Source organism: Bos mutus, chromosome 11 (assembly GCF_027580195.1).
Source record: "Bos mutus isolate GX-2022 chromosome 11, NWIPB_WYAK_1.1, whole genome shotgun sequence".
Taxonomy (NCBI): domain Eukaryota; kingdom Metazoa; phylum Chordata; class Mammalia; order Artiodactyla; family Bovidae; genus Bos; species Bos mutus.
Genome location: NC_091627.1, coordinates 5,219,794 through 5,242,508, shown reverse-complemented (window position 1 = coordinate 5,242,508; position 22,715 = coordinate 5,219,794). Strand labels below are relative to the sequence as shown.

At 56.3% G+C, this 22,715-nt stretch overlaps 1 protein-coding gene across 14 annotated transcripts in view; it reads right to left on the bottom strand.

Moving 5' to 3' along the window:
• The window catches only part of RAPGEF1 (Rap guanine nucleotide exchange factor 1), a 137,237-nt gene that overhangs the window by 21,688 nt on the left and 92,834 nt on the right, over positions 1-22,715 (bottom strand). For 6 of the 14 annotated variants that reach the window (XM_070378799.1, XM_070378795.1, XM_070378801.1 and 3 more), the window contains 7 exons: positions 21,349-21,437; positions 20,528-20,680; positions 19,955-20,078; positions 19,363-19,546; positions 17,759-18,259; positions 13,449-13,651; positions 11,268-11,426 (listed from right to left, as the gene is read on the bottom strand). In XM_070378799.1, coding sequence (XP_070234900.1) covers positions 11,268-11,426; positions 13,449-13,651; positions 17,759-18,259; positions 19,363-19,546; positions 19,955-20,078; positions 20,528-20,680; positions 21,349-21,437 — 1,413 coding nt within the window. The remainder of the gene's footprint in view (positions 1-11,267; positions 11,427-13,448; positions 13,652-17,758; positions 18,260-19,362; positions 19,547-19,954; positions 20,079-20,527; positions 20,681-21,348; positions 21,438-22,715) is intronic. The other 8 variants (XM_070378804.1, XM_070378806.1, XM_070378802.1 and 5 more) reach the window with 2 other exon arrangements.

The window sequence follows — 22,715 nt, the reverse complement described above, 5'->3', positions numbered from 1 at the left end:
CTGGCTCGGCAGCCCCTTGAGGAGAGCCTGAAGACCACCCAGAGCCGTCCTCAGCGTCTACACGGCGGGACGCGGTGCCCCCCCAAGGAGAGCAAGCCCCCATCCCACACTGTGGAGGTGGGGGGTCCCATCCTCTGTCAGAAAATTGAACCTATGCAGCCCCATCTATGCCGACTGTCCTTCCAGGAACCTCATGACTGAACCGAGCGTATGCAGATACCTGGTCACATTTACTCATTTTGACTCTTTCTTTGATGAATCTCTCTGATTTTAGTTCTTGAAAGTCAAATACTGCAAGCCTTTTCAATATTGTAGTCACTTCAAATCCTTTTGGAAGGGAAGTGATAAGCCTTAAACGTGGTTGAAAGAATTGTGCTCCCAAAACACTAAAAATTTATGAGTACATTTCCCTTTCTGTCCATCTTTTTCTTTCTTTCTTTCTTTAACAGACGAAGTGCAATGCCTCTGACGCCCCCTTTAGGACTGCAAGGCTCCATTCTCCGAGGGTCCCATCATGAAAGAAAAGCCTGAGATCAGGCTGGGCAGAGAGCAGAGCCTGGGAGCACAGACTTGGGCCTGGGCTGTGCTGTGGAAGGAGGGTTGGAGACCACCAGCTAACAGTCCTGGGGTGGCCAGGCCTGCCCACTGTCCTGGAGAAACGGGGACGAATGTGCAGCAGGGGCTGAGTTTGGAGCCCCCGCCAGGCTCACTTCCCACCATGAGGGGCTGGAACTTGACAAAAGCCCGCCCCCAAAAAAATAGGCACACCGCTCGCTCAGCTGTCCTCTCTACATGTTGGCATAGGATTTTTTTTGTGTGTGAAGCGTGTGGGATCTTAGTTCCCTGATCAGGGGTTAAACCTGGACCCCTGGCAGTGAAAGCAAGGAGTCCTAACCACTGGACTGCCAGGGAATACCCGGCACAGGATTTTTGAAATCCATGAAGCAAGAGGAAATGAAGACTTAAACTAATGAGAGGCTAAAGCCACTCATCACTTTAAGCGTTTCTCTAAAGCTACACTTCAACCTGGGGGGAGAGCTGCTGTCACACAAGGGACAGTCACACTCCTCTCTGCCCCTCATCAGCCTCCTCGGGCTGTGGATCACAGTTCAAAGCTCCCCCGCTCCTTGGTGAGGCCACGAGCCCCATGGCTGTTGATTTATATCCGACCCAGGGTACCTGCCTAGAAACTGACTGTCCCCACACATCTTACTCCCATCTAACTCAGAAGCTCAAGGCCAACCCAGACACAGGGGAATGAGCGAAGAAGCACGGCATGACAATGAGGCCTGGGTTCCTGTCGGTCTCATCTGTCCACATGCCTTCTTTGGGAAGAAGCCCGCGGCAGTGGAGCCCTGGCTCAGCTGTCCTCTCCCCAGGGCCGTGGGGCCTGAGCTTCCACGGGGCGCCCTCTCCAGGGCCGGCAGCCGACGCCTTCCATCTGACCTCTCAGAGCAGCCGTCCAAGCCAGGGCCTTGCTGTGGGTGGCGAGTCTGGCTCTGGGGGCTGTTTCACCTCTGGAGGATGCTCCCCCCACAGCCACAGGGAGGCGCTCTCAGTGGCTGAGAAGATGCCCAGAGGAGACCACGAGTGAAGTGCATCAGCCGAGGGAGGGGACGGCCCGGCCAGTCCCGGGAGACCGTCTGAGGGACCCCTGCGCTGGTTGCGCTGAGGCAGTGGCTGCAGACTCTCGCAGGAGTCCGGCCCCCAGGCCTGCTGGACACTCGCTCCCACACACAGAGGCCTTTCCCTGGGCCACGACTCTGCCTCGCTCACAGTTCACCTACAGTGCTGCTATGGTCGGAACATCGGTGCCCCTCCAAATTTGTATGTTGAAATCCTCACCCCACCAGATGCTAGGGTCTGTGCTACAGAAAAGAGGCTCTACCCTCTGCCATGTGAGGACCAAGAAAAGTCCGTGACCAGGGAGAGGGCCTCACCCAACCATGCTGGCCTCCGGAACCACGAGAAACACACTTGCTGTTATAAGCCACCCAGGCTGCAGTAATCTGTTATAGCAGCCACAACGAACCAGGCCAAATGCTGGCTCTGGGGTCCTGACGTGTGCTCACTGACACCCCCACATCCCTGAAGCATGAAAACGCACAGAGCACTGGAGTGGGCCCTGCAGTAACCAAGCCCTAACTTATACACACGCGTGCACGTGCACATACACACACACACAGTGGGTGCCTTTTCTGGAAGCTGAGATAACTCCTGAGGGCACGTGCGCAAGTCATACAGACCTGCACTCAGGTCCTGAGCTCTACTTGTGTGACCTCGGGCAGGGGTTGTGAGTTTTGGAGCCTCAGTCTCCTCCTCTTTAAAGCGGGGATGGAAACAGCAGTTCTTCCCTCCCAGGGGCTCTGTGTGCATTTACTGAGACACCCTGTAAGTTTGGCTGGGTGACAAGCAATCAGCATCAGCTCTCCTCTCCTGCCCTCCAAAATACCCTCAGGAGCGCCTCGAAAAACAGAGCCAAGGCGTTTAATTAACTCAGTACATACTTACTGAATGAGGGAATGCTTAGGAATGGCTCCTAACACTGTTATTAACCAAGGTGCCCAGAACGTTGCCTGACTCAGCAGTGTCTCAACGGCGGGTGCAGGGGGTCGTGGACAAGCTGCCTGGGCTGTGCGGGTGTGGGTTCGCAGGGGAAGCCACTGCGGGTGAGGACGGCAGAGGAGAGGGGCGGCCGCCAGGGAGAAGGGAAGGAGGGTGCGTGTCTCTGGGACAGAGCGGCTGGCTGCCCTTCCCTCCTTCCCTCAGCAACAACCAGGCTGCCTGGGCTCAGCTCTGGTATTCTAGCTATGCGGTCCTATGGGACAGCAGCCAGGCCTGAACATCACCTTCAGGGGGCGGCGGTGGTGGTAGGGGGTGCGGGGGAGACATAGGGCTGCTCTCTAATCACCACCAGGCCGGCCCCTCCCTGGCCCTGCAGGCTCATGCCCGTACTGCAGTCAACAAATCCAGTATCCACCGCCTCCCACAAGCAGTGTTTCCAGGCCCTTTAAGATCACATTTATTTCACAAGGGCAGGGAGAATGCAGGGCTGGCCATGGAGCAGAAAACACGCCTTCACCACAGCCTGGAGTCTATTTTAGGATCTGGCTGGTGCCGGGCTTCGCTGCTGCGCTCCGCGGCAGGAATTTTTATTTATAGCTGGAGTAAGACTGTCTGGGCCCAGGAGTCTATAATGGGCCGAGCTGCCTGTTGGGAGGCGGCATGTTTCTGCGGGAGATCTATGGGGGCTCGAATGACTTCTGGGGAGGAGAAGGGGCACCTGGCCCCCCACGTCAGCCCTGATCTCACAGTCAAAAGTGCCAGCAGGAGCCATCTTGTGATGGTGGGGATGGCAGCTATTCTCACTGAAGGTGTCTTGCTGGGCAGATGAGGTGCTGAAGGTTTTATGTGAACCACCTCATTTACTCTGCACCAAATTATAACCCTCCTTACGAAGATGCAGAGACAGGCTGGAAGGGCAGCCATGGACCTAGTAAGCCACAGCTGGGCTCAGCTCGACAGAGATGCTGCTGGGACAGCCCCCTCACACTCAGGGAGCACTCTGGGCATGTGACAGGCCCTAAGCTTGCGATCCTGCAGCTCTGCAGGGTCCGGTCTACTCACTTCGCTCGGAGACCTCCCGAGTGATGACCAGCCTGCAAGAGGCAGTGAGCCAAGGCCTGACATACACGTCAGATACGTAGAGCAAAGGTTTACCCTCGTGAGAGACACAGGAGCCACTGACTCTTTGAACTACACAGCTGAGAGAACCACCGAGTCTTCTGGGTGTAGAGGAGGAGGGAGACCGCCTTGATGGGTGGCCAGTCATGTGCTAGGTAAGCAGAGCTTCCTGAAGCTGGCCAGGCACCAGTTTCAGTGCCACTTCCTTTCCATTATATCCTGGCATGAAAGACGACTAGGGACAGGCCCTGCGCTGTTGGCAAGAAAGCAGGAAAGTAATCTTCATAAGAAAACCTCTGATTCCTCAACATGACAGACATTTCATCTAATCCCTGTGACTATCAGAAGGCCGGGGCCCAGAGAAGGCGGTCAGCATGCCAACAGCCGAGGGCTGGAGCTGTAGGCCAGAGGACCTTGACCGTTACGGCTACTCCAGGGTGACTCGGGCAGGCCCCAAGCTCTGAAGAACATCCAGCCCTGCCAATCACAGTGACTCCATGGTGACTCGGGCTCCACGCTCTGGAGAATGTCCAGCCCTGCCAATCATGGGAAATGCACTCATCTGAGTGAATGGACTGACTGTGGCCGCCAAGTGCTCGGGAAGTGAAGAAGTCGCCAGAGATCAGTCATTACTGTACACCCTTGGCTCCAGCAAGGCTCGTGACTTCAGGGTTTTTGAACACTACTTGGTGAAAACAGATAAGCTCTTGGACAGCTTGTTTGGGGGCTTAAAGTTTTATCTATCATTTGGGAGAAAACATATTCAAAGGAGCTGTAATTCGAGGGTGGTTTGGGCTTTCTTCTCCTATAGTGAGCCGGTGGGAACCACAGCCCAGGGCCAGTCCTGGGCTCAGCGGAAGCGGCCTTCAAACAGGGCCTGCGAGTGTCCGCACAATATGGGCCTCAGTTATTTCTCTTGGAAGGAAGTAAAGCTTTTAGCCGACGCAAAACACACAGCCTCGATTTCCTGGGGAGGGATCTCCTGGAAACAACCACATCTTATTCGGTTCTCAGATGGGACATGACCCTTCCGAGGTCACCAGGAAGGACCCTTGATAATGGTTCTTCTCACTCCATGGGGCAAACTAGCCACAAGACTGCCTGTCTCCTCTCTCCTTCCTGGGCCCAGTTAACTATGTGTTTACAAAAGCTGTCTTAGGCCCAGAGAGAACTTCCTTCTTTGAGGTGCCTGTGTTAATTTTTAACTATTACATGTTAGATAATGTCAGAAGCAGAGTTTCTGAAGCCAAGTGGCAGGGTCGGAGGCCGATGCTGAGAGCTCCTGTGCTCAAGGCGAGGAGAGACACTGCTGTGGGTCCTGTTGTGGGAGCAAGGAGCCAGCGCCCAGCTCACCCAAGGAAGGCGACACTGACGTCACGTGTGTCCAAAAAATGCCTTCTCTCTTTAAATTCATTTAAAATTCTAATTTGTAATTCTACAACAAAGGATGTAGAAGAACAAAAACGTTCTGCTCAGGAGAATTTTAGGACAAGTGAAAGCAGGAATTTACTACGTTTTCTCTCATGTTTCATACTTTTGCATTTGAATCACAAGATCTTCCTTGAACACACTACATTTTTGGCCAATGGTTTCATGGCTAATTACATTTTTGTGAGAACCTCCAATACATCTTGGGAGGCTCTGTATATTCCTTAAATATTAAGCTTAGGGCTTCCCTGGTGGCTCAGTGATAAAGAATCTGCCTGCCAGTACAGGAGACACAAGCTCTACCCCTGCTCCAGGAAGACCCCACATGCTGCAGAGCAACTAAGCCCATGCTCTAGAGCCCGGGAACCACAACTACGGAGCCCACGCAGCACCACTGCTGAAGCCCGTGCGTGCTAGAGCCAGTGCGACGAGAGAAGCCACTGCAGTGAGGAGCGCGAGCACAACGAGAGAGGACCCCGCTCACTGCAGCCACGGAGACCCGGCACTGTCAAACAAATAAAATCGTTTTAAGAAATGCTTTTCTGCATTAAAGAAAGAAACATTAACCTCGATAACGTCAACTCTTCATAGGAAGATTTAGTACAGATTCCACAGTGATCTGAATTTAGTTCTAGAAATACAGCTCCACTATTTTTCACTCAGTGCGGCTTTACGCAGCACAACAGGGGCTCTAACTCACACCTACTCTTAGCGCTCTATGGAGAGCCTGCGGCTACACTCTGTCCTGCATCAGAACACTGTCAGGACAAAGAAAGCGCATCTCTTGATGTCCGCGCACAGGCTTTTCTTTCTCCTGAAACTTCTCGGGTCTCAATGCTTACTGGCCATTGAACAATTCATAGACATCAACCTGACACTGTACTTTTCATGATGGGGATCTGATTCTAACCTCAGCTGACTTAAAACTCTTATCTAGTGGTTCAGCTTCTCTAGTCTGGTGTCTCCATCTCCAGAACATGGGTAAACATTCCATCACAGAACAGGAAGAAGAGCCCCTGACAAGTTGCCAAGCAGCCTGAAATCACAAGAGTAAAGGCAACCGTCAGCATGTAGCCAGCACCCCTTAGGGGTCACGTCACACAGGACATTCCCAAGGACCCGGGGGCCTTGTGGTCCCTGACCAGCAGGACTGTCACGGACTACAGTAGGTCAGCCGTCATCAGCGAGGGGAGGCAGGGAAGTTCCTGTCTGAAGCTAGTCTGCAAGAGCTGTCCACAATGACATGAGCACCGACAAGAGTCAGGGCGTCTTTAGGAGGGACAGAAACAGCAGGGGCAGAGCAGCTGCTTTGGCGAGCCCCCAGGACAAGATCCCTAGGCCCCGGTCCTTGGCCTTTGGGTGTCCACCGCAGGCAAGGCAGGCTCACCCTGGGCTCAGGGTGGGGGCCTGACACAGAGCCAGGCTTCTACCTCTACCTGAAGGGTTAGGAACCCACAGGAGTGCTGGCATGCCCATGCCTCCTTCTCACAAGGCTGTGTCTGGGCTCGGAGCAGCAGTAAACTCAGTCACACTTCAGGGATACGCTGGCTACACGGGCACCTGGTTGTTGAGGAAGGGCAGAAAGGCACAGGGGGAACGTTTTGGAGGAGCCACATCGCACTTCAACGGCCCAGCAGACTGGAAGAGCCTGTGAAGATCTCAGGGCAGACTCAGAGGGGCCTGCAAAGACTCCCGCGTGGGTGGCAAAATAGCCCTGCTTTCCTCGCTGCTGACAGTGCTGGGGGCCGCTCTCTAGGAAACCCTGGGAGGTCGGGCAGGCCGACGGAACAAAGAGCCCAAGAGAGGTCAGCTCAGAGATGAACCTGCCTGCCCTGGGCCCCTGGTACTGCCCACGGACCCTCCCTCTTCTCTCAGAGTAAGTTTGCTCCGAGCAGGCGGGAAGCCAGTGAGGAAAAGATGTCAAGAAGACACAGGGGACGGCGGGGGCCTACTTAACCAGCAGGAGGGCACACCTGCTGTGGTCCACAATCTTCCTTCCTGTCTCCCTCTCCTTCTCTGTTTGGCCTTTCCACCTGTCAGATGCCTTTGTCTCAGTGATGGCTGGTGACAGGAGACCGAGGAGGGGGCGGACAGAGTAAGCCTCTCCTGGGCAGGGTGCTAGAAGGGCCCGTGTGCTACAGTGTGGAAGCCTGGCCCGGCTCTCGGAGGATCACGGCCAGCAGCTCTACCCAGCGTCCCCATTTAAACTGAAGTCCTCAACAGGACACACACGACTTTCTTACCCGAGAGATTTTTAAAAACAGAAGACAGTCATTATGGGTATTTCTGAAGTTCTTCTTCTGGGTCTTCTAGAAGTTTTGATTCTCCAGAATCATTTTGGAAGCCAAGATAGTAAAGAAAATATTTCAACAGAGTCCTAGCATCCAGCTATATCTCTTGGTGACAGTTAATATCAGTGAGCCAAGAAAGAATAGGCATAGAGGGAGGTGGCTTTTGTAACATCAGTGTTGTAATGTCCAGAGGACTGGAAACCCTAATAGTTATTAACAGGTTCCCAATAATATTCTGGTCAAGGGTAAAGTGAATATGGACCCAACTCAGAGCTTCCAAGATTTCGCACCACTAGGGTTCAGAATAGAGAAAGTGCAAGCCCAAGAAGGGCCACAGTGGGAACAGCAGTGGGAATCCAGGGTGGTGAGAGAAGGACTGGGGCTGAAGGGACGGGAGTTCGGGGGGAGGTGGGAGTCAGGCAGTCAGCATGGGCAAGGCCGCAGCGAGGACAGGGCAGACGGCCAGGGGTACGAGTGATGGAGGAGAATCCAGGGGTGGGAGGAGGACGCCAGCGCCACATCTGAGAGGTGTACCTCAGTGGGCCTCCCTCAAACACTTACCCGTGCGCCAAGGGGCAGGCATACTGCAAGGCCTGGTGGAATTGAAACAGGCACGAGGGGGCCGGCCGCCCATTCCCGGGGGTGGCTGCACCTAGCTCTCCACATCGTTCTGGCCTCACAGTAGCTCATCATTTCCCTGAACACCTTCTTCTACCAAACTGGTCTTAATGTCCCAGATGCCACATGTCTGAGCAGCTGTTCAAGTCTCCTAGAATCATAGCGCATGCCGGGAAGGAAAGGGGGTCTGTGGACCGGGGGCTAAGCAGACCCAGACAAAGATTGTGAAGAGGAGGGTGGGCACCTCCCAGGAACGGCAGCAGGACACGTCTGGGCACAAGTGGGGAAAGAGCGGTCAAGGCTGGGCCCAAGCCCAGAGGGCAGCACCCAGGAGAAAGCAGCAGGTTGCGACCGAGGGGCAGGTTGTGTGAAGGGCTGGCTGTTGCTACCCCTCCGGCCGCTCTCCCTGGACCTCAGTCCTGAGAGTTTATACTTGAGACAAGCTTCTACTCCCCATCTTCAGGCAGGTCCCTCACTGACCTTCATTTCCCTGAAACCTTAACTGGCCATCAGACCACAACTCAGGCGCCCCCTCCTGACACCATCCTGCCCCCACTGCCCACAGCCTTCCCCAGACGTCTGTGACTCTCACCCTGCTGCCCACGCCCTGCCTGAGCCGGAGTCTCCTTTCCGCTTGACTCATTCTGCCTACTCCCTTGCACGGGCTTCTCAAGGACGACGGGCCATCCTGCTTGCACTGGATCCTTCTGGCTGCCTGACCCCCATTGGGAGTAGCTCCGTTCTTAGCAAATTAAATCTTCCGTGGGATCCCAGAAAAGTGACTAGGAATGCTTCTGCAGCACCTCCTTCATGTTAAATCGACCAGTGCAGGCTCACTGCTCTGCAGTTCCCTCAGCAAGGTTTCCAAATTCCTGTTACAAGGCAGAAGCAACAGGCCACTGGGCAAAGAACTTCATATTTGGCACCTGCTATTTTCCTATGAGGCAGCTCTTGGGAATTCCATGCTGGACTGATGACACAAGTCCAGGGATGAAGGAACAAAGACATTTGGCAATGAAGCGCTGCTCCAAGAGCACATCAAAGCCCTCTGTCTGGGGCTCATCTCAAAATGTAAGCAGAGAATATACATGAAAAAAGTATTGGTATTACAGCTAAATAATTTCTCTGGGGTTTCTGCATTTCAGATGTCAAGTATTCCATATATTTAGGCCATTACTAACATCTCTTGAGGCCTGGAGGGGCTTCGCTTCAAGTGAACTAAAGCATCCTTCTTAGCTCACTCCCCTCAGGCTCCTCTGTGGAGCTGGTGCTGAGATGCAGGATGCTGTAAGACTCCTCTGTGTGCTGAGGGGAAAACTATGACATACTCATACCCCAGCTTAATCTAAAATGTCCTCGAGTTCTCTTTAATTCTATAGTATACAGTCCTGTTCATTCAGTCTTCTCCCCAAACTATTCAAAAGGGATGTTGTAGACATTCTTAGGAAAACTCACACTTACTTTCTGTTCGCAGAAGAGAGAGGAAAAAAAAAAAAAAAAAAAAAAACCACATCAAGACCTAGGATTGTCTCAAGGCCAAGTTTTGCAAGATTTGTGAAAAGAGCTGCCAGAGGTGGCTGCTGAGGAAACAGAGGTCGTCTGTGCACCAGAGCCAGGGAGGGGTGGGGAGTGGTCCTGCCTTGCCCGGCGAGGTCTGGGAGCTGAAGGGAAGACTGCATCCCAAGGTCCCCTCAATGGGGAGGACCAGCTTCACCTGGGCGCTGGTGGCTCCCAAATATGGAGAACAGACAAAACCACACTGGGAACCCAAGCTTGGAGAGGGCTCTGATGTCACCAGGTCAACCCGGTCATTCAAGAGGGCAAAGGAAGTCCAAGCAAGTGAAGACATCTGCCCAGGCACTCATGCACAGGATCAGAACAAGCCAAGACTAGAACCCAGAACTCTAAGACAACAGCAATAATGACAGACGTGCCAAGCTTACTACCTGCCTGGCAGTTTCTTGTGATTTTACTTAATCCTCCCACTCACAGAAGAGGAGGCAAGGAAAAGTGCCACCCTAGAGGACTGAACTTGAGGCCTGGGAGGATGTGAGTCACCTTGGGACAGGTCCACCGAGCTCCCTTGGAGAGTCCTTTCCTGAGCGCCGACACCCAGGGTGCCACTAGACAGAGTCAGCAGGAGGTGCGGGCGGTCAGCTTCTTGAACAGATGCAGACCCCAGAGGAAGACGGCAGACCCACGCAGCCTCCGAGGTGTCAGCGCATGTGTATCTGCAGACAGCAGGCCAGCCCTCCTCCTGCCGCCCCACCTCCACAGGGTGACCTGCGGAAGGGCCCGCCCAGCAGAGGTCGAGTCCACTCTCCTCCCCAGGCTGCACTGCCTGGGGCCTGACCCAGAGGACGCATGCCAGCCCTACGATGAGGCCTTATGATACCTCCAAGTATCCATCTGTCTTCCTGGAGCCCAGCCAACTGCCCTGTGAACAAGCCCAGGCTGGCCTGATGTGGCAGACAGGTCAGGAGGGTCACTGCCAGACCAGCCCCCGCTGGGGTGCCAGGGATGTGGGCAAGTCCAGCCCTTGGCAGCCAGGCCTGTCCCGATCAGCACAGCTGTGCTGCTAAGCTGTGTCCTAGGCAAGGCTTCCCTGGTGGCTCACCTGGTAAAGAATCCACCTGCAATGCAGGAGACCTAGGTTTGATCCCTGGGTTAGGAAGATCCCCCGGAGAGGGGAAAGGCTACCCATTCCAGTATTCTGGCCTGGAGAATTCCATGGACTGTATAGTCCATGGGGTCACAAAGAGTCAGACACAACTGAGCAACTTTCACTTTCTGGCAAGGACAAACGGTTACTGCTCTTTAAGCCACAGGTTTTGGGGTGATTTGTTACATTAGCAAGAGGTAGTGAAAGCTAACTGACACAGCTCTCTTAACTTCAGCTCCATCGTACTGGGTACAGCCTGCTCTGCTTCCTACGTGAGGAATACTCCTTTTTAAACACAGAACACTACAGGGCTGACCCAATGCCCAGTGGGAGAACAGAATAAAAAGGCCAAAACATCTCTGCCAGTTTACGTCTGAGTGATGATGCCCTGAGCGTGGCCACCAGGAGTCCCACCCCAATCCGCCCCAGCCACTCTCACCAACCTTCGGGCCACCTTTCCTGTCTGGGGTCTGTGGAGGGCTGGAGCCGGCGACAGGCAGCAGCATGCATGTCGGGAGGCATAGGCCACGAGGGAAAGGTCTCGCTCCCCAGGTTCCCGGTAGCGAGTGCAGGGAGCGACTCACCGAGGGCACAGGTAAGCTGCCGTGCCGGCTGAGAAAGGAGTTAGAGACGGACACACTGATGCCCTGAGCGGCACTGCCGTCCTCGGGGGTGAAGGCCACTTTAGTTTGCTGGACACAGTAGGAGACAGAGGAGAAGGAAGAAGCAGCACAGGAGGCCTGCTGGACAGAGGAGCAAGGGAGGAGACGGGGCAGGAGGGAGAGAAGCAGAGAGCAGTCAGGCACGTGCGCATGGACGGGGCAGGCTGCTACCCGACCTGCCGGGACCTTCTGGAGAGGGAAGGCTTCTCGGCCCAGCTAGGGGTCAAGGATGCCCGTCGAAGGCGAGCTGGGGGGTGGGTGCCCTCTTCACTCCTGTGAAGAAGTGGCGGTAAGATGGAAGAAGCCACGCGGATTTGTGTGGGCACCCCAGCTCCTCCGCTTCCTTAGGGCCCCGGTGCTCCTCTGTGGGAGCGACCACGCTTCAGGGTGCAGAGCAGGAGCCAGGCGGCCCGGGCCCTAACCTTGGCCTTGCCATGTGGGGCTGGCTTGGCGTCGGGCGTCACACGACGCTCTCTGCATCCGGCAGATGGCTGTGTGTGTGTGAAGCACCTAGAACCAGGCCGCCTTCAGGGCACATGGGCCCACAGGTGTACCTGTCATGCTCACTTCTGTCTGGAAAACAGGGTCACACTTCTCACACTGGCACCGGAGAAGGGGCGCCCAGCAGTCACACACGGGGTGTCTCACGTGTCCCGGCTTCCGCTTCTGCTGGGGGCTTTGAGCCCGTCTCTCCAGCTCTCTCAGCCTCACTTTACTTAAAGTGGGGGTGACAGGGGCCACGGGGGAGGGGATATTCACAGGATGTTTGCCCATCCTCCAGGGCTCCCTGGCAGCCTTTCCCCAGAGAGCCCCTTGGACCGCCGCCCCACCTCAAGGTGAGGTGATGTGACTCTCACGGGGCTGGGACTCAAGCGCATCCCTCAGGGCTCTCTCCCCAGGGCTCGGCTCTGTGGGCACCACAGGACACAGAGGACACCCAGGGCTGGGCGATGGACACCTGTGTACCCAGCAGGAGGGGCTGAGAAAACCAGATCTCAATCAAACTGGCCTAGCTGTTTAACTAAACATTTTAGGTCAGGGGTGTCTGAGGCAGGCATCTATGTGTCTGTGGTGAACAACAGAGACTCACATTCGGGCATATTCAGCTGTCTGTGGGGAGAGCAGGGCAGGCGAAGAGCTGAGACCTGAGCACAGCTGGGGAGACACAGCTGGTCAGTGCAGGACTGGAACCCAGACCCCCGGCCTGAGCCTGGCCCACCTTCCACAAGACAGGCTGCCCCCGCCCCAGAGGCCCCTGTGCAGGGGCAGGCTCGGGGACTCTGGGACCGGGAATGGGCTCAAGGCCCAGTTGCAGGACTGCTGAGGCCCAGGCAGCTTCCAAGAGTGACCTGAGGACCTTCACCGTCCGGCCATCTGCCTCCCGGAACAGCCGGGGCAGCGTCCCCTCGCAGGGGATGAAGGCGGCCCTCTCTGGTTAAGACGAGCAGACTGGTCAGCACGAGAGCAAGACAGCACGTGCAGCTCTGACGGACTGCCCTCCTGGGTGTACTCTTCCTAGAGAGCTCGGCTGGACGGGGCGCTTCGATTCTAGAGCCTGACCCCAGGCCCCGAGGTTAGTAAACTGGTGGCGGAGAGAAGAGGGTTGAGAGGTGCACCCGAGTGCCCCCGCTGGTCCCAGCGTCTCTCCAGCCTGCCCACGGCCAGACGGCCCCTCTGTGCTGCCTACACGGCATCCTGACACAGGAGGGTTCTAAAGGAGGAAGGGCGTGCCGGCCTGGAACACAAGCGGCTCTGTGTCAGCCGCCTGCTTCCACAGGGCTGGTCCTCACTGGGCCAGCCCCGGCTGGCGGTGCAAGTGCTTGGGCAGTGAGGCCCACCATGTAAATCGAGGCCACAGATGGCCCCGCACAGACCCTGCCCTGTGCTCTGATTGACTCCCTCCTTTCGGGGAGGTCTATATTGGAGCCACAAAAGAGAGAGAGAAAAAAAAAGACTGTCTACAGAGAAAGCAAACATTCTGAGTACAAGCCAGTCCCAGCTGCAGGGGCCCGCTCTGGAGGAGCAGCCACTCCTGCGGGGGGAGATGTGAGCAGGAGAGCAGGCCCAGGGTCCTGGGCCACTCGTGGGGGGCCCCCCACTTACCAGCTGCCGCTGCTTGGGGGGCAGGGCGGGGGGCGGGGCGAGATCGTGTGCGGCGTCGCCGGTGCTGAAGGAGTCGTTGAAGCCATACACCTCCATGAGAAGCTTGTTCTTCTGCTGGTACACGTGTTCCTTCTGCGGCGTCTGGTAGAACATGGAAGGCTGTGGCTCCGAGTAGTCCTCAAGCAGCTGCATGTAGGCCAGCACTGCGCACACAGAGGGACCAGGCTGGGCGGGCCACGCACAGACTCCCGCCTGCCCCGCAGCGGCCAGGGAGAGGGCCCGGGGCAGTCTGCGTGACCGCCACGTGGACCTGGGTACCGCCCGTGTATCACGCGGCCTCTGGAGGAGAGGGTGGCATGGGTGTGGGGCGGGGGGCAGGCTCTGCGGGAACTCCCTTCCTTTCCCCTCCTTCCCGTGAATCTGGAACCACGCTGGGAAACAGCCTGTGTTTAGAGAAGCGCAGGGGCACACCCACTCCTGGCGAGAAGCCCTTGGGGTTTTCCAGCCTCTCGAGGACAGGGCCGTGGCTGGGGTGCAGGCTGCTGGGCCCCCTGCCCATGCCTCCATTCTCAGCTCCTGGACCGTCCCTGGGGCTTTCCGCATGTCTGTTGTGGCCGCTCTTCCTGCAGCCCTGCGAGCCCGACGCTCCCTCCTGAGCGACTCAGGTCACCGAGGCCCCTCACCCGCATCCCCGGCCCCGGAGCCCCTCTCAGCCCCGCGCTCCATCCCTTCTGGGCCCTTCTTGCGGCTCCTCACGAGCTCTGGGTTTCTCCTTCACGAGAATGGGTTTCTCACATTCATCTGATCGTCACTGAGCACCTGCGACGCGTCAGGAGCTGACCGAGGTGCTGGCGCTCCGCAGGGGCCAGCAATGGCTCTTAGACCCGTAGGGGGCTGACCCCCTCCCCAGGGAGACAGAAAACAGGCCGAGATGGGGGTGTCCCACAGAGGACGGTGAAACAGGGAGGCGAGGGGGCTTCTCCAGAACATGGTGAGGACACGTGGAAGAGTCTTCCAGGGGGCACAGAGCCCCAGGCTGGGGCCAGGGTCCGCAGGGCAGTGCTCTGCGGACAGTGGGGCCCGCGTGGCGCGGGGCCGTGTGAACCGGGCAAGGAAGGGGCCTGAAGCACGGAAAGGCCCCCACCTCAGGAGCTGGCTGTCTCGAGAAGCTGGGAGAAGACAGTTTGGGGGTGCTGAGGCTGTTCAGGTGAAAGACCCCATGGGGGTGGGGACAGCGAGCGGTCTGACTCAGGAAGAATCGTCAAATCGGGGGCAAGAGGATTTACTGCTTCTCGCTTGAGGGCGGAAGCTGCTGCCTGAGGGCAGGGACCCTGTGCCTCCCGGCGGCTGCTCTATCACCGGAGTCTCGCACACCAGTTCACAGAATGAGCGAGCGAACAGAACCCACGGCCCAGCATCCGCCCTGCCGTGCTGAAGCGGGCTGCAGCCCCCGTGGGTCTTGAGGAGGCCCTGCAGGTAGGCAAGCCGCTCCGGCCACCAAATGTCACTCTCCCGTCCTGACAGAGGCTGTCGGGAAGCTCCTACTCCAGAAGGCCGCACGCTGAGGGCAGAAGCACTCAGGCGGGGCGAACAGACCCTCTCCTCTCTTGGAGCCCCTCAGGCAGCCGAGACCTGGCCCCTGAGCTCCGACTCGAAGCTGCAGCCTCACCGTGGAGCAGCCGGCTCCTTCCTGCTGGGCCCACGTGGTGCCACCGGTGGAGCCCTCTCCTCACGCGGGACGTCTGAGGGGACCACATTTCTTCTCCTCACGCGGGGCATCCGTGTGGACCGCACTTCCTCAGTCACACACGGGGCGTCTGTGTGGACCGCACTCCCTCTCCTCACACAGGGCGTCCATGTGGACCGCACTCCCTCAGTCACACGCGGGGCGTCCATGTGGACCGCACTCCCTCTCCTCACGTGGGGCGTCCGTGTGGACCGCACTCCCTCAGTCACACGCGGGGCGTCCGTGTGGACCACATTCCCTCAGTCACACGCGGGGCGTCCGTACGGACCACATTCCCTTAGTCTCACATGGGGCGTCCGTGTGGACCGCACTCCCTCTCCTTACACGGGGCATCCGTGTGGACCGCACTCCCTCTCCTCATGCGGGGCGTCCGTGTGGACCGCACTCCCTCTCCTCACGTGGGGCGTCCGTGTGGACCGCACTCTTTCCTCACACGGGGCGTCTGTGTGGACCGCACTCCCTCAGTCACACACGGGGCGTCCGTGTGGACCCCACTCCCTCTCCTCACGTGGGGCGTCCATGTGGACCCCACTCCCTCAGTCACACACGGGGCATCCGTGTGGACCGCACTCCCTCAGTCACACACGGGGCGTCCGTGTGGACCCCACTCCCTCAGTTACACACGGGGCATCCGTGTGGACCACACTCTCTCCTCACGCGGGGCATCCGTGTGGACCACACTCCCTCAGTCTCATGCGGGGCGTCCGTGTGGACCGCACTCCTTCAGTCACACGCGGGGCGTCCGTGTGGACCGCATTCCCTCAGTCTCACGTGGGGCGTCTGTGTGGACCCCACTCCCTCAGTCTCACGCGGGGCATCCCTATGGACCGCACTCTCTCCTCACACGGGGGCGTCCATGTGGACCACACTCCCTCACCCCACGTGGGGGCATCAGAATAGACTTTACTTCTCACTTCCAGTGGTGACGGATCAGTCCCATCTTCAGAGCCAGACCTTCCTGAAGACCCTAGAGGGTTCTGATGAAATGACTGCTGGAGCTGACTGAACCTGGGGGCCTTACGAAGCAGGGAGGGCTGGCCAGGAGAAGAAGCCCTCTCGGTAACCCCGATCTACTCGTGTGGACCCACCCCGCCCCGCCCTCCCCTCCTCCAGATGGTGGCGGGAGCTCTGGGGTGTCAGCGGCCTCTGTACACACGTGTGCTCGGCGGGTAAGGTGCTTTCGTCAGGAATAAGTACTGGCCTACTCAGTGTGACTGTGCATGCCCCAGGAGGGAGCAAAGGGGTGATGGGGCCAGAGAGGAAAGGACACCAGCTCCGAGGCTGAGAAGCCCCGGGCCCTGGGGTGAGGGCACAGGGTACACAGCCGTCAGTCTGGAGCGGGTGTGTCCCCCTTGGTCACAGCTCAGCGCCACAAGCACCCTGGGTTCCAACATTAAGACCATGGCAATGACAAGTTTGCAGGGCTGTCTTCTGTGCTTTCAAATGACCAGAAAGTTGCCTTAACTGGAGAGCTAAACCAGTCAGACTTTCAGGCTAGCTGGAGAGGCACAGAAGGAAATGCCCCTGGAGCCTCTGTCTGCAGCTCCCTCCACGCCCTGGCTTCCTGTGAGGGAACTTCCATGACAGACGGGAATGATACCCTCAGCCCCATGGAGCTAGCTCTCCCTTCACACCGAGGCCACTACCCAAGCAGGGGGCATCCAGGGCGGTCACTAGGCGGGCACCCTTCTGGGCACGGGCCGAGCACACACACTTGTCTGGGGTTGGAGCGTGGGTTCCACACCCAGGTCACAGCAGTCTCCTGCCAGACGCTCCCACCAAGGCCAGGGCATCCTGGGTGGTGGGCTGACGTGGCTGCACACAGAGAGACGGTGGCAGCCAGTCTGCCCATGGAAAACAAGGCAGAACCCTGCAGGTGACGTGGGGAGAAGGTGGGCAGAGACCCGGGCCACGTGCAGCAGTCGGGGAGCAAACAGAAAAGCAAATTCCACACAATGCTCCTTGGGAACTGGATGGCCAACTCACACTTGGGAAACACTCAGAATACAAAACCCCCTAAGTTCAGCTCTACCCCCAGGCCCTGATCACATCAGGTATCAGAGCCTCTGGTCCAAGCAGCAACCCCAGACTCGAGTCATCGCATGGTACTTCAGGGTCTGTGAGCAGAAGACAGAGTGGGACCAGGGGCTTCTCTCTAACGGCTCCCATGCACTGCCAGGAGCCTGAGAGAGGCCCTGGGGTGGTGTCTGCCCTGCTTTGCTCCGATGCTGCTGTGACGCTGCCCTGAGGCTGCGGTCCCTGTTTTTCTTGGTCACCACATGTTCAGGCCAGGTCAGCTGACTGCCATACGAGAAGCCAAACACTCTGTGGAGACCAGGCCTGAGGTTCTGCTGAGACCATGAGGAGAGGTCAGCTCACCAGGCTTTTAAGAACAACCCCCAGGACTGACAACACAAGGCTCCCGAAGTGTCCCTGTACGTGTGGGTCTGCCTTTCAGAAACAATGAGGCCACTGGTTTGACTCTGATCTACCGTTTCAATAAACGCAACACCGCTTTAGGGCACAAAAGGCATGACCCCATAATAGAGTAACAAAAGCTTACTGTGTTTGTTTTTCTTCTCGGGGAGAGGTGGCGGTTTTTCTGGGTCACCCGTTGATTCAGAAACAGTGAAATCACCCATGAAGTCGACAGAGGCTGAGGAACCTCCTTGCTGAAAGGGAAGAATAGCAGCAAAGGGCGTGAAGGGGACGGACTGGACGGAGGCTGGGTTCTGCAGGTCATCCTCGGAGATGTTGTCGTACTGTGAGGGGTGTCGCTCGTAGGACGCCCGGCAGCCAGAGCTGTCCAAGGTCTGGGAGGCTGCACTCCTGCGCTTCTTCTCGGGCAGGGCTGGCGGCACGTCCGTCTGCTGCCCCGGGGCTGAGGACCCATCTGGCTGGGGACAGCTGCCCAGAGGCAACTGGAGAGGATGGCCAAGAAAGGGAGACCCAGACTCCCCCAAGGACTCTGGCAGCGGGCTGAGGTTACAGGCCACTTGCTGAGGTATCTGGTCTGCGTTGGAGAGGTCTTGCTGAAGGAACTCGTAGTCAGGATCGTAATGATCTGCATCCACACAACAGGGGAAGCACACGGTGAGCCCCCGGACCCCACAGGAAGGAAAGACCCCCTCCTCTTCCCTGACCTGTCCTGCTCAGGGGACACGTCCCCGTCTCATCCACAAAGACTCCCGCTTTACTTTATAGGATAAGCTTTTCTACTGCTTATAAAAGTAAAACCGGATGGGAGTATGACTGGTACGTAGCCTATTCTTCACACTTTCCCAGATTTTTAAAAGTTTTACCTAAAAGAGAAAAACACGCATGGCCACTGTAGAAAACATGGCCAAAAACACTATGCCTAAAACAAAAATCACCCACAGTCCCATAACCTAACTATAATCTCTGCTGACCACTAGATGTATTACCTGCAAAGTTTTTTCCCCCTGGATTCTGTTTTTTGAACTCTAAGAAAACACCATATAAGCAGTCTTGGCTTGATCCACTGGTCGTTAACTCAGGACTGGTTTTTAGCACAGCTGCATACTATTCCTCCAAGGGGGCATGTCACGAGTCTGCTGATTTCCTACACTGAGTGGTCAGGTTGTTCCTAGTCTACCAGGGCTCTTCATGATGCTGAGATTAAAGTCTCTACATGGAAATCCTCCTATAAACCTCGGACTGTGTTCCTAAGATGAAAACTCTCAGAAGTGAAATGTCTAGCTCACAGGACATGAACAGTTCAGTGCCCTGTACGCCTTCTGCCAAGCTGCCGCAGACCCTCCTCTGGCCCCACCACCCGAGGTCAGCGCTAGCTGCTCACTCGCCTTCGTCCTCTGTCAGAAGCTGCCTGGGGCCCTCCCCTCCATTTACAGTTCTTAGCATGTGGGCTCTCCTTGGGCAAAGGGAGTCTAGAGACACACTGGCGGACCAACTGTAATAACAGTGACCACTGCCATGTCTCTGTGGTCTCACAGTGTTACTGCAATAAACTTTCAACCCCCTTTGGAGACAGACTCTAGTATCCTCATTCTGCAGAAGAGGACACCATGGCTCAGATCCTGATGGACTTAAGGTCAACAGAGCCAGTGACTGGCCTCGCTGTTGACCTCACAGGAGCCACCGGGACGCGCGAAGCTGGCGGTGGTGACATGCATGCCTGTGGCTCACCTAGTGTTTCACAGCTTGTGTTCCGGGAGCACTGCCCGCTGTCCCTGTCCAGAGAGGACAGCTGCTCGTCCGACTTGCTGAGCTTGCCGATGCTGCTGCAGGGCGACAGGCGGGGAGACTCACCGCTGTACGAGTGGCTGCCTCCCGACAGCCGTCTCTGTGCGTAACAGTCCACGTCAAAGTCCTCGTGTGCAAAGTGAGAACAGGCCCAAGTCACTGCTGGGGGGTGGCGGCTGAGCCCAGGGGAGGGAGCAGGTGCATGTACTTAGCGAAGGAAATAGTGGGACGTGCAGAAACTGGCTGCAGGCAGTAAACACCACGCACGCGGCGCCTCTGAGAAAAGGCCTCTACAGGCGCTCGGAGCATTCTGACCAAGGGAGGCCCTGGGCTGGGCCCTGTCTCCTCACCCTGGGAGGGAACCCCACCACGGCCTGCAGAGGGAAGGACCACTCAGGAACGGGGGCTGCCCAGGGAGAGAGCTCCTCCCTGTGACCAAAGACAGGGACTTAAGACCACCGGGCTTCTTTCAGTTTTAGGAACCAATGCACCAGACCCGAAGTTGACCTCTGCCTTTCTGGATGGGAGTAATTACCTGCCTATTAATTCCAACAGGCAAACTGGAGCCACTGGTGGCTCGACTCATGGGGGCCACAACGGCCACACGCGTGGGGGACGGAGCCGACTGTCTCTTCTTCGGGGGCAGTGCTGGTGGAGGACTGAAACAGAGCAAGGAGCCGTCAAACCAGACAAGCTGAGCAAAAGCTTTTATACAGGCGGTAGGGTGTGGGCGTGAGGTTCTTACATTATTAGACACGGATCCTACTTTCCACCCTTTCGACTTCCACCCCACTCCCCTTCTGCCGAAAGCCTAGCATCTGAAAGTCCCTGCTTTTTCCTTTCATGACAAATGGTACCAGGTTCTGCTTGGCTAGGGCTAAAAGGCAGCGGCTGGGAGTTCTCAGGGCGAGGGGGCAGGGGAGGGCAAGGGGCCGGCACCGGGCCGGACTCTTGTCCTCTGGAGACAGCGTCCTGAGGAAGGTCAAACCACCAGTGTGCCTGAAGAGCAAGTTCTTCCCCTAATGGCACCATCTTCTTTTTGGCTGGCACCATCCGTTTGTGAGATTACAACAGAAATAGATGAGAGAGCTAGAAAAATAGAAAGTACCTGTTATCAACCACCCTAATGCCAGGTAAGGGGGGCTTGGGGGGTGCAACCTCTTCGTCCATAGAGTCTTGGAGCCCCTCGGTTGACTGTGACAGGCTGGTCGTCTTGTTTAGTATCTCCATCTCTCGATCCGTCAGGGGGAGCTCAGACTGGCTGGAGGGTTGAGGAGAACTCGGGGTTACAGAAGGCCCCAGGGCAAGCACAGACCCTGAGAGTGTCAGGATGTGACCAGGGCAGGGAAGTGTCCAAGGGGCCCAGGACACAGAGCTGACACTATGCCCTGGGCTCCATGGCAGAGATGGGGTTTCAAGTCCAGTTCAATCACCCACGGAAGCTTGGCCACGGCCCCTGAGTCTGCACCTTTGTCTCCTTATCTGTGAGAGGGATCTCTGGACTGCGCGATGCTCGAAAATGCCCCCAAATGAAGGTGTTATTATTTTCACTAGGGGCTGCGAGTAGAAATTATTGCAAGGCCTTAAACTGTCCACATCACCCTCAGTAATGCTCTCAAGCCAAACCCCTAAAAACCCAATCTGTCAAAGTTGTTTCTCATCATGGGAGGAAGCAGGTCAAGAAGAGTGTAGGTAGGGTCACTCTGCACATCACATGGTGTCCTGGGAGAAGACCATGTTGAGACCAGGCAATCATTCAAGATAGGTGTGAGCTACACACACTTCATGGTAATCTGGGCTCTTACCCAGAGGTCACTGAAAAGGGACCACGGGCCTCACAGGACACGGTCTGCCTGGCGGGGGCTCCCTTCTTTCTCAAGTGTCCACCGACCGAGACCGCAACCCCTGGAGGGCTTAGTCAGCACTCACCTGTCAGGTTTGCAGGCTGGGGAGCTGGGTTTCACAGGGCTTGTTGGAGACGGATGCCCCTGCTTCTCGATGGTGAGTCTGACCAGCTCCTACCCCCACACAAGAGAAACGAGGTGAGACACGAGGAGAGCTCCTACGCTGAATGTCCTGACAAGGTGGGCCAGCTGTCTGCCCTCCACCGCCCAGAGTCCCCACTCACCCTATGGGCGAGTATTGTTTGACTCAGGTAATCTTCATGACTTCCCAAAACATGTCCTACCCGCCCAAAACACCTCCACAGCGCGCAGAGAAGTTTCGCATGCATAAAGACACTTCCTCTTGGAAGGGGGAAATGACCAGCCCACTGTCTCAGAATGACTAAATTCATCACACAAACTCCTGGCAGTGACTCCCAGTTGGTTTGTGGAGAAGACCTGCTCTGAATTCTCTGAAGCCAGGATGCTGCCTACTAACGATTAAGCTTGTGGTCTGGGGTAAGGTGGTTTCCCAGAGTGAGCTATCTGTGGGTGCAGCATCTGTGGGTACCCAGAGATGATGAGTGGGGATCTTTGTCACCTGACAGAAAGTTCAGGGCTTATCACCTATCAGAGAAATGACTTCAGAAAATAAGTTTTTTTAATAGGAGAAAAAAAAAAGGCAATTAGGGTTTACTTGGTTTTCTTTCAATGAGAATTCATTTCCCCTGACTTTGATGACCTTTATGGCTGCATATTCCATATAAGACCCACTCAAAAAATACAGAATGAGAGACTTCCCTGGTGGTCTAGTGGCTAAGACTCTGTGCTCCCAATGCAGGGGACCAGGGTCCGATCCCCGGTCAGGGAACTGGATTCCACATGCCACAATTAAGACCCAGCACAGCCAAATAAATAATTAAAAAAAAAAAACAAAAAACAAAATGTTTCCACCATTCTCTCTAGTCTATCTGCCCCACCTCAACTGACTACTTTCTCACTTCTGTTTCTTGGATCACTTCTGCCTAAAACTTGATGTAAGTGGAACCGCACAATATGTACTTTTGCGTCTACCTTTTTCTGAACAGCTTTACGCCATAAAATCCAGCCATTTAAAGCGTGCAATCCAGCGGGTTTTAGTCTGTCCACAGTGTTGGGCACCATCAGCACAATCAACCTCGGGGCTCGTCATTACTTCCAAAGAAACTCTGCACTTTTCGGGGCCCCTCACAGCCACCAACCCACTCTCTGTCTCTATTCGCCCGTCTTCTTTTGCTCAGTGTAAATGGCCGTGTCTGTGTGTGATCCTTCTGTTGCCGAGTTATATTCCAGTGTATGGATAAACCAATTCCTTCATCCATTCTCCTGTTGATGCACTCCTGGGCAGGACCTTGTTGTGTCTCAGGAGAAGTT